Below are 12,473 nucleotides of genomic sequence, written 5' to 3'. Positions count from 1 at the left end.
ATATATATATATATATATATATATATATATATATATATATATATATATATATATATATATATATATATATATACCAATTCAAAAAAAAAAGTGAAAAAGAAACAGTAGAAGAAAAAGAAGGTAAGAAGAGTATCTAATATGTTTAAAGCGAATTTTTTTTCTAATGTAAATTTTCAAATGTGTGAATTTTCTCGAATTCGTCCCAAATCATAAAATTTTCTCCAAATTGCTTCAAATTACAGAGCTTATAAATGAAATGAAATTAATCATCGGAAAGAAATTTTTAGAACAATATTATATATAAATTATTGTAAAGAATTTTAATTTTTTCCATTTTTTCAAGGAAACAATTAATGAATGAAAGAAGAACTGATAATAATGATAATATTTAGCGAAAATGATTATGATTGATTTAAAAATGTTGGAAAAATTAGTTAAAACTCAAATTTTATCTTTTCTTATCTTTCAAAATTAGCGATTCCAAGATGTCAAAAATTTTAGCTAATAATCTATTATCGAATTGATTTGAACATGAAATAAGGTAATGTAATTCATGTGTAACTGATAGAGTCTTCTCTAAAGTTTTCTAATTCGAGAAAAAATTATATTTTCCTGATTTGATTAATAGGATTACTCCATATTTAAATTTAAACTTATTCATAAGGAAAATTTAAAAAGAAAAAAGTCAAAGAACATACCAATTCACTAACAAGAGGTATAGTCTTTTTGGTACGTGATATATTCATATCAGGCATCGCATCAATACTTCGATAAAAGGCACTTGATGAATTTTCCGCATTATCTGTTTCAAGTAAAGTTGGCTGAAATATGATTCCAATTTCTTTTAAATTAGTTCATGAAAATTAAAAAATGATCTCCCCACTTAATGGTTTTATATAATCAGTGCTCGAATTTTACTACCTCATAAACACTTATTACTCCCCCTTTCACTTCTACATGGCGCAAATTGTTTTACGAATTTAAGTCATTATTATAAATGTTTACGTCATGTTACTTTTTTTTTTTGAAATAATTCTTTAACTTTCAACGTCATTCATGTCAATTTTTATATCAAGTTTTTTATTCGCCACTTATTTTTTATTTGTTTCAAATTATTAAGGAAGTGATTAGCTTACTCCTTTTTCCCCTTTTTTATTTGAAAATCAATGATCATTCGGATCTTTCTTTATCAAGTTCAAATTATTGTACCAGTTAGAATATGTAATTTTTGTTAACTTAAAATACACCGATGCTTTTGAAACATTTTCACCTGCTATTTTTACCTTCCCCGATGTTGAGCTGTTGAAATTTTTATATTTATCAATTTGATAAGTAATCATAGAAAACGTTGGTTTTTTTCGAACTGGTGGATTTTTGGCTAATTTTAAAATTTAACCTTATGAAATGGGTCCTACAACATTCTCAAATTCCATTTTTTTTCCATATCAGTTAATCTATTTGTAAGAAAATGGGAATTTTTGATAAATTTCAAATGATAACATGAAAATCTGATGTTCAAAAATGCTTTGTTTCTTTTAAATTTTGTATTCATTGTTCAATTTTGTCCCCGTTCTGTTTGGTTCAATTTGTTTAAGCTTTCATAAGTTTTCTTGGTTGGTTGGTAATCGAATATTCCCTTCTCAAATATCTGATAAATTGGCCAGGCCACTCATTGGGTAATTGTGTGTATATAGAACATATGCGCCAATGTTAAGTAGCCAAAAAAAAATGAATTTTCTTATCCTTATGGATAAGTTTGCAATGAGAGGATGATGTAAGTGACATCAAAATGGAAATTATAATAGAAAAAAAAAGGAAAGGAAAAAAAAATAATATAACTTCGAATTATTTTTAACATTACTATACATTTTCATCGCATATTTCTCTTATACATTTTCAAATTTGACAACTTTTCCATTTTCCGTATTCATTATTTCCAGAAAAAATCATTTTCAAACAAAAAAAGAGAAGTGCTTATAAACCACTTCAAATATTCTGTTTTTTTTCCCTTACACTGAGCAAAAAAAAAAAAAACAAAAAAAAATTGATAAATAAACTACGAATAATGCATTACAGTGATTTGTTATTAATTTATTATCAAAATGTAATTCAAGAAATTTAGCAAAATTCAATTAATGCAAGGTTTCATCAAAGAATTTGATGAAAAAAAAAGAATTTTGCAATTTTTTTGCAGCCATAATTATTCATTTGAAAAATTGAAATAAAAAATAATTCTTTCCCCATGCATATTTTGGTAAATTGGAAAAAAGAAAAAGAAGAAAAAAGAGATTAATCAGATATTTGGTCATTTAAATATTATATGCTATATTTTATATTCGAATATTAATATTTGATTGAATTCATAATTTGCAAATATGTTAAAAAAGTCGGAAGAATTGAGAAAAGAAGCCATAATAATGGATGAAAGATAAAAATTAACAAAAGAAATTATTTTCACAAGAAAAAAAAATCATTGTTACTGATTTCAGTTTATAAACTAACTTACCTTATGAAGTCGTTTCATTTTGTCATATATGCTTAATTTCGTGATTAATGCTAAAGTTGATTTTAACAATTTTGTAGTATTATCATCTGTTCTTTTGGAAACAGTGGTTGCTATTGATCCATTTGTTTGTAAATGTGAACCACAATACTCTTTGGTCAAGTAACCGTTAGTTGAAATGAATGATGAAGAAGGAAATGATGACAAAATTGTAAACAATGAATTGAATGACTTTCGATTTTTGCAAATTTTCGCTTCTTCCAGAGTTGAAACTTTTTTTGTCAACGATCGCTTATCATTATCACGCACAACAACATATAGATCCTTTGAATTTGGTAAACTTGTTGAACGAATCTTCGTATATTTATGTATCATCGATGGATCATCAACATTTTGTTGTTTAACACATCGTGCTTGTGTGACAGTTTCAGCCCGCCGTATTTTCTTGAATGACTTCGAAAATGCCAATAAAGCAGCAGTCGGATCGGATACGGCGGGCTGTTGCGCCATTCTTGAATTGATTGCAGAAATCGATTACATAATTTATGACTGGAAGAATAAGGTAGAATTGTTAAGCTAATTTAGCATTTTTTCAACCGTGAATATTTGCGAAATTCATCAATTTAATCCAATTTCAAATGAAATTGAGGATGAAAGAATGTTAAGAATGAATTAATAAATTGGCCAAATTGGAATAGAAGATGTCCAGAAACTGATGTTCAGCATAAATTCATTCAATTATCATCAATATCCTGAATATAAATGGAAGAATATGTTTTCGTCATCAGATAACGTTTCAAAAATTAAATTAACAATTCGAATTTGATTCTTTTTACACTACCACATATTACACAAGGAAAAAAGAACTGAATTCAAACATTAAGTGAAGCAACAAATAGATGGGATATTTAATCAGTTTTTAATTTTATGATCTAAATTGTTTGCGTATATACGATTAAAAAGGTATATATCACTGGTACGTTTATTTTCTCTATCAATCTAAATCCTTTAATATAAGTTGCAATCCTATCTACAAATGATACTTTGTTACAAATGTCAATCTTATCTACAGCTAATACTTTGATACTTACTTCAACTCCATCTACAAGCATTAATTAATTAGCTTACTTTGGCTTACTTCGTGTCAAGATATTAGCTCACTTTGACACAAGTTCCGAACATATCTACCAACGATACTTTAGTTTGAGAAAAAAATGTCGATGACTTTATCTACATGTGGTAGCTTAATTTGATACAAGTTCCCAGTATATTTACAAGTGATACTTTATTTAATACAAATCATCCAAAGTTCAATCTCAAATTAAAACTATTCGATCCAATTACTATTCGATCTTAGAAATTAGCATAAATTGATAAAAATTAAAAACAATTAATATTATTCTAGCAAAGAAGAAAAAAGAATTTATTGCAAAAAAAAGAAAGAAAAAATCAACAAAATATAAACAAATAATGAATAAAGCTATTACATTAACTAGAATCTAAAATTAGGAGAAGAAAAATATCATTGAATGGATGAAAGGAGGAAGAAAAAGTAATTAATAATGGATGAGGAAAGTTTGAAAGCTTTAAAAGAGGAAAAAAAGACAGAGAGGGAAGCACTCTCTCTCTCTCTCTCTCCCTCCCTCCCTCTTTCTTTCTCTCTCTTCTCTCCTTGTGATTTGTTGCAACCATTTGAAAATATATTTTTAATTATAATTGCTTATTTGAAAATATTATAATAAAAAGTGCCACGCCTTTTTATTTTTTTGGTCTAATCATTGATGACCTCACGTCAACACGCCATTAATATTACGTTGGAAACGTTTCACGTCAAAAAGCAATATATGTGAAAGCATATATATTGGAAAAAATTAGGGAAGTATATATTTAAATAAAATTAGAGAAGTGTAAAAAAAAATTTTGAAATATAAAAATTTGTAAAAAATTTTTTTTGTGAACTTAATAATTATTAGTGATCAGAATGCGATTTTCCTATCAATCAGAAATGAAGATAGAAGAATCTTATCGTAATCGATAGAAATGAATGTAGAAGAGAGATTCCGATGGCAATCAATGATTCTTAGCAGCCAGAAGATCAAAGATGAGTGTAAAAGAGAGATTCTGAAAAGCAAAAGATCGGCGAAGATCAACGAAGAAAAAAGACTCTGATAGCGGTAAGATATGATAGGACTGAATTGTATTTATGGGATAAGATTCTATGACTTATTTAAAATTTTATGCCAGATGTCACATTGTTTACGTATTCGGATATCCTATTCGTATTTCCAAAAATATCATAAAGTGAAATTATATAAGACTTTGATAAATTCCTAAAATGATTCTATTTTTTTTCGTAAGCATTTGTTCCAAAAATGAAGGAAAAATTTTGGAGTGCAGTATGGAATTTTTTTTAAAAAAAACTTTAACCAAAAGTGGTTAAAGTGCCAAAATTTTAAAATCAAATTCATATTGAATTTAAAATTCAAAATTTACTTGTTACAATAAACAATTGGCAAAAGTTCTTATAATTAATGTAGAAACATGGAAAAAATTGTGAACTGTGAAATTCACTTCAAGTATTTAATTATTCCATTAATGATAAAATAAGGATTGCTGCAATTATAAATGGATGGAGATGATAATAATTAAAGATCATTGTGAGATCGAATTTCAAAACGGAAAGTAAAAGAGCAGCTATCGTAGTGCCACATATAAATAAACGAAATGTTATTGATTTTAGCAATCATAATTAATCATAATTAACCAATCTATTTATGACTTACAATCTTTTCAATATAAGGTAAACAAGCAAAACCTTGTAGTGTCTAGAAATAAAGATAAACATACGAGAGGATAATATGAGATAAGCATATCAGAAGTAATTAATCAAAAGGAAAATTTGCATAAAAAGACAACAGAAAAGATGAAAAGTGGAGGGAAAATATGCAAAATACAAGCTAATATAACGAAGTAATACAAGAAAAAAGAAAAACCATGCATAATTTTGCATAAATAATACACATTACTTGGTTACTTTAATTTTTTGCTTCCAATTAGATAGGTTTACAATTTGAAGCTTACCTGCTAGAGTCATCAAGTGTCACGCGGCTATGTCATTTGATCGATCATCTTTAATGATCGATTTAATGTTTTCATCAATGTCAAATTAATCCTCAAACAATACTAAATAATCCTTTGTCATTTCTAATTAATTAATATGATTTTTTTAAATTAATATGCCAAAAGAAATTCTAATCTTTGCGAAAAGAACAAAAAAGAGAAGAAAAGCTGAATTTAATTTAATGTTAACTTGAATAGAGAAATAACTGTTTTCAATTTCAACAAAATTGAAATTTTATCAAAATCTAAATAAATAAATTAAACTCTACATGAAATAAAAAAATACACGAGAGTGCAACAATAGCGGAGATAAAACTGAAATGATATAAGAAAAATGATATCAAATTAAAACAAATAATATTTGAAAAAAATATAAAACAATAAGGATGTTTTGTATGGAAAATGAAAGGAGAAAGGAGGAAAGAAAATGAAAAAACCGGAAAAAACCGGAAAAAGGATATTTTGTATGGGAAAGGAAAGCAAAAAGGAGAAAAGCAAATGAAAAAATAAGGGAAAAAGCCGGAAATTACTGGTGAATTAGATGGTGAAAAAAAAAGAAATGAAAAAATAAAATGAACTACTATGGGTTAATTTTCAAATATAGAAACTAAAATTGATCCCACTTTTTAATTAATCATTAATCTTTTTTTCTTGCATAGACATTACCAGTATTACTGAATCACTATTTATGCTCATTAATTAATTCATTATTCATTAACATCATTCTTTCATTTCTCATCCAAACTCTCTTCACTTAGTCTTTTATTTATGCTTTCCATCAAATCATTAATAAATTTGCATTCCATATTTCATCCCATCATTTGATCTTTTATAATTTTTAATCATTGATTTCCGAGCTTTAGCATAAACAGCTATCATTGTTGACGAATAATAAGATAATTTTAGAAAGAGGAAGGCCAAGAAAGAGAAAAAGATAAAAAAATTGAGAGGGATAAAGATTGAAATTTAATAAATTACAAATTGGGAGGTTTAAATTGTGATACTTTTCAAAAAGAAGCATGTTAATATCTCTAATAATTATAATTTCAAGAAATGGAATAAAAAAATGTAAAACTTAATAAATCACGGAATAAATGAATTGTAATTACAATTATTTTACACATGAAAAAAGAATAACAATTCAATAGGAAAAAAAACAAAAACAAAATTGGTTCTTTCATTTAAATTTTAAAGATCCCTTTTCTGGTTTTTACAAATATTACAACAATAAGTAATTAACTGGAATGAGCAATTAAAAATTATAGGAGAAAAATTAAGGAAAATTATTAAATTGGAACAAAAAAATAGGAAAATAAAATAGATTGTACTTAAAAAAAAATGATAAATTTCGAAAAATAATTAATTCCCGAAAGAAATTGTATATTATTCATCCATGAATACAAAATATGTGACAGCAATGAATTTGTCGTATTATTTCGTTGGAAGGAAAAAAAAAAACAGCATTACCAATTTAAATGTTACCATAAATTTTTCTGAAATTTTATCGAAAGATTAAATAATGAAGAAGGAAAAGCAAAGAAAAAAGGATTGAAATTCATTTTATAAATTTTCTTTTTGTAAAATGCCAAAATGAAAAACTGAAATAAGTAAAAATGGAAAATATGATGTGATAAAATTTGGAAGTGCTAAAATACAACAAACATTTGAAACAAATATCGGAATGGATAAACTTTTGTCATATATCTTCGCCATTTTTCTTACAACATTGTCGATTAGTTTGAGCTATCAAATTTGAATTAGTTAGCTTAGACTAGTCTAGAATCCTTTTCGTAACATTTTAAATAAGCAAACGAACAAAAAAAGAAAAACAGTCACTTTTTCCTATTTTATAGAATTTTTGCTTCTTATCTTTTTCTTGGATATCTCACTTTTTTAGAAAGCTTTATCATATAACAAATAATGATTGAAATCCGACATGATCATACTAATAAAACTAAAAACAAAAATAGAGCTAGACTATTTCAGAGAGCAAGTGAAATATCCCTTATTGTTTTCAATTTAAATTAAATTCAAATTAGAGATAAAATACTAGTACTTACTAAAGTTTGAGCTTGTTGAAGTTAGGTAACAGGATGCAAAGTAAAAATATGAATTATTCATATGATCATTTCAGTTTTAAGAATTTTTTTTATAAAAAAAAGAGAGTTGTGTGATCATTTTGTAAATAAGTTTGATGAAATTTTGAAAAAAAAACATTCAACCCTTTTTTTTAAAATTCGTTTTGTTAATTCGATTGTTTATTAAATTTTCCCTTTCCATACTCAGAAAAAAATGAATAAATAACTAAATTAGGAAGTACTAAAAGAAAAAAAAAGATTTAGGAAAGTACTTAAACCATAAAATGATTTATCATTATATAAATATTTAATGACACAATGACGTCTTTTTCAATTTTTAATTTTTTTTTCTTTTGATATATTCATTTATGTTGAAAAGAAAACAAAAGAAGTAAATTTGACCATCATAACATAACTACAATGATCTTAAATATAAATTATTGATCGATTGAATGATTGATTCAGACTAAGTAAAACAAAAAATCGATAACATATGAACAAGAGAGGATTAAGGTACAGCTGAAAAAAAGGTATCAAAACGAGGTAACCAATAAATTTGTGTAGAAAATTTTAATTTGTCTTAAACATAGATTTTGTCAAATATTACTCAGAAGAAAATGGAAGGAAAGAGAAGTGGAAAGGGAAAAGGAAATAAATGCATAACATTTTTTTGAATTAAAGAAAAATTGTTCCATTTTTTTTTCCAGTTGAAAGATATGAAGAAGAGGCGGAAAATGTTGCAAGAAAAGGCTTCAAAGCTTCAAATAATGCCAAGAGATGGAAATAAGAATGGTCAATAAGAAACCATGAAGGAAGTGAGAAATATTGAGGCGCAGATTTCAAAAGGAAATGCAAAAAGAACATCTGGCTGTTAAAAGGAGACTAGACAGCTTTAGAATATATGCGGCGAGAGATCTTGGCTGTTTTGAAATAAGCCAAGAGTGAAAAAGGCAATTCCAAAAAGGCGCTTTGAAAGATATGTTATCTTTTCCTCGTTAAAAATTATGAAAATAAATGACAAACAATATACTTTTTTTTAGTCTTCGAAAAACTGATATTTTATGATTCCATTTCTTGTTCTAAATTCTTGCTATTATAACTTTATTTCTGCATTAGGCTTTAGGCTATTATTATTTCGACTCTGAATTCCTCGCTAATTATTATCTTAATTCTATCCTAAATTCCCGATAACTATTACCTTACTTCTATCCTAAATTTTCAATAACTATTACTTTACTTCTATCCTAAATTTCCGGTTACTATTACCATACTCCAATACTAAACTTCCCGCGATTATCAACGTGCTTCTATCTTAAACATCTTGTTATTATCATTTTGCTTCTACCTTAACTTCTGATTGCCATTACCATGCATTTAAGCTAAATTTCTGGTTTTATTATCTTATTTTTATCCTAAACTATTTAAAAATTTAATTGCTTTCCTGAAATACAACAAAAGGAAAATTACTGTGTCGAAAAATTTGTTCCTAAACAAATCATTAAATTTCAATTTCTCGAATTGAAACGAAATAATTTACCTCTAATTTTAGTTCGAACTGTCTCAAATTTCAAATGATTGTAAAGGAGAAAATTTTATTTCTTTTATTTTTTATTAAATTAAATTTCTCTTATTTCTTATTAAAATTCTAATTTTATTAAATTAAATTTCAGCATTAAATAATAAATAAAAACAGTTTTTGTAAATTTTTTGACAAACGAATGGACTAAAATTATGGCATTTTCCGTGAACTTCAACAATTTATGCTTTATAGACTAAAATAATATTTAAACTAGTGAAAATTTATTCCCAGATGATTTAAATTAAATTACCACAATGACTGAATGAGTAAGATTAATAGTAATTAATAAAAAACCATCCATTTGCTAGTAGCTGATGGTATATAATTAACTAAGAATTTAATAATTTGCAGGAGTATAATATGGATATCCTACAAAAATTAAAACAAATTTTACAACAAAATTTATCCAGAATCAATAATCGAAATGTTTCTTTTTTACGGTGTCTCTTAAAATAGGTTTCAAATTGAAAAAAAGGTAGGACTGAAAATGAAGTATGATGCTTGTGAACATTCAGGTAGTTCATCTTTAATGAATTCAAAAACAATATCAGTTTTACGAACTGAAATTAAAGTCATAAATGGATTAGTAAGAAAAGGAAAGCACTTCCCGCTTTTCCACACAAAACACACGTCTATATAAAATACTTTTAGAATTTAAAACGGTTTTTTTTCTCTAATTGAAAATAAAAATTGTAATGAATTAGATATCATAATTGTGTCAAAAAAAAGTGAAAGATAAAACCAATGATTACAATAATGATAGCAATAATAATAATAGTAGTAACTGATAATAATTAGTAATAATAATAATTAATAATAATAGTAATAGCAACATTAATAATAGTTGATAATAATAGCAATTAATAATAATGAAACAATAATAACCAATAATAATAATATTTTCACTTTTATTTGGCACTTCATTTCTGGCATTTAATTAAAATTTCTGAAGCTTTAAAATGGTTGGTTTTGAAATTTTCAAAAAACTTAAAAAGTCAGCTAATTTACTTTAGCCTAATTTGACTATTTTTTTGCTACTGAATAGAAAAATTTGACGTGTATCACAGATAATTATTCAAATCTTGAAGTATTATAAAAGTTGCTTATGATACCCCGAAAACTTTTTTCTGCTTTTTTATTTTTTGTCAACTAATGATCTCAACTCATTCATTTTCATGTTACATTCCCGGATTAAATGTGACAAGATGATAAAATTTTTGGTAATAGGAGGATGGGATAGGAATACGTCCAGTTATCACGCATAACACTATCTCCATTCCTAATATTCATTTATTGATACAGTAAAACTGAAAATGTTTACATTATCCAATAATAAACATATATGAATAACATTATACTTAGTATAAATAATTAAACTCATTTACAAGCGGATATTTTTATTTAAGTACTAATAATGAATTAAATTTGAAAATATAAGCATGCAAATCATACCTAAAATGTTTTAAAATTAAATTGTGACCGATTAAATTAAGCTAAAATATATGAATTAGAAAATACTTTAATAGAAAAGATAACAAGATAAGCTGTCTTCTTCTAAACATGCAAAAAAGAAAAAAAAATTGTAATCATCAGAAAGATAATTCTCGGGATATCTTACTTTACATTTTATTGTTGTAAAAGCTTAAAAATTTTTTGGTAATATAAATGTCTTCCAGTTTATCAGTAGATATAAAGTTCTTTAAATTTTGCAAAATTTACATCTTTCTTTCCTTTCTTTTTTTTTCTTTTAAGAACTTCATTCTCATTTAAAATTTGAACCAAAGTATCGCTCCTTTAGTGATAAGATAATTTGTAATCTCTTTTATCAATGTGCGCATATTTTGTATGCTAAATTTACCTTTGTCTTAATGAAGTAATTTAACTCGTTATTCTTGTTCTCATTCTTTCTCTCACTTGTATTCAATTGTTCCCAGCATATTGATTATTTTCAATAAAAAAAAATTCTCGAGATGTTTCGGACTTAAAAAAAAATGACGACCATTAAAATAAACCAAATTGTAACCTTAATTCCTAGCATTCGACATGTACCTTCATAAGCTTGATGCCATAAATTTTTGTAGTTTTTTTTTGATGATATCAACCCGTTCACATCAGTCATTTCAGTATCATCCCTGAAAATAAAATTTTGTTGTTTTCATTTCAAAATTTACACAAAGAAAAACACTAACTTTCATCCCTGCCGTTTAACATATACCTTAGAAAAATTTTTTTTGAAGAAGTTAAATTTTTCATTTGTGTCTAACAGAAAAATGTATATGTTAATGTGACAGAATCTTTCAGTATAAATTATAAATGATAATTTGTAAAGAAAAATTTAGCAAATTTTAATCACAAAATTCCATTGCTAAATTTTTACAGCCGAATCAAATTCATACTATTATCACCAATCAGTGGAACGTTCATTTATCTAATACTTTATCCAATAGCAAATAATTTCTAATATTTGTCACATCGAACTGAAATTAAAAAAAAAAAAGAAAATTAACTCAACTTTATACCAATCTGAATTATTTTCATTTTTGAACAGAAAGTAAATGTCAACAATATCCTTGGTCAGAATTATTAAAATGCTCATTTTTAATTCATTTGTTAATTTATTTTAACTTTTTTTTTGGCGACAAAATCTTTTGCGACAATAAAAATTAATTTTATTTTGAATTATTTCTTTTTTTCATTTCTTCGCCTTTCTGTTGCTTGAAAATGAATTAATAGAAATTCAGTATATTTTTGTTTACTTATTTTCTTGGAAAAAGTTTGATTTTTCACTGCTATGAAATATAAAAATATGACAGTGTGACAATGTGACGAAAACTACTCATAATACTATTAATATTGATGATTACATGCATTGGTAATTATTAAATTAACTATCACTTTTAAATTTACATTATTCATCACATAATTACATTTCATATTTTTCATCATTTTAAGATATTTAAATTCAAATTTTAATCAATATTTATATTTTAAAAGTGTAAGCTTTTTTTGGAAATTGTATGAAATTAATAAATCATACGTTTGTTTATTATTCTCCACTGTGAATTGTACTTTTAATGTTTTTGACTCCATTTTATCGTTATCCGGGCGTTCAAATGAACATTGCGCCTTATCGAGATCACTTTCCATTTTTCGTCTACAATGTAAACAAAATAACTGTGAAGTAGATTTAAAA

At 25.5% G+C, this 12,473-nt stretch overlaps 1 protein-coding gene across 2 annotated transcripts in view; it reads right to left on the bottom strand.

Moving 5' to 3' along the window:
- The window catches only part of LOAG_18413, a gene marked incomplete at its 5' end in the record, with an annotated part of 35,264 nt that overhangs the window by 19,636 nt on the left and 3,155 nt on the right, over positions 1-12,473 (bottom strand). For both annotated transcript variants that reach the window (XM_020451071.1, XM_020451072.1), the window contains 3 exons: positions 699-821; positions 11,304-11,412; positions 12,318-12,434. In XM_020451071.1, the coding sequence (XP_020305179.1) occupies positions 699-821; positions 11,304-11,412; positions 12,318-12,434 (349 nt within the window). The remainder of the gene's footprint in view (positions 1-698; positions 822-11,303; positions 11,413-12,317; positions 12,435-12,473) is intronic.

Source organism: Loa loa (assembly GCF_000183805.2).
Source record: "Loa loa unplaced genomic scaffold supercont3.298, whole genome shotgun sequence".
NCBI classification, from domain to species: Eukaryota; Metazoa; Nematoda; class Chromadorea; order Rhabditida; family Onchocercidae; genus Loa; species Loa loa.
Note: the sequence above shows the minus strand (reverse complement) of the source record. Positions and strands in the feature narration are given on the sequence as shown.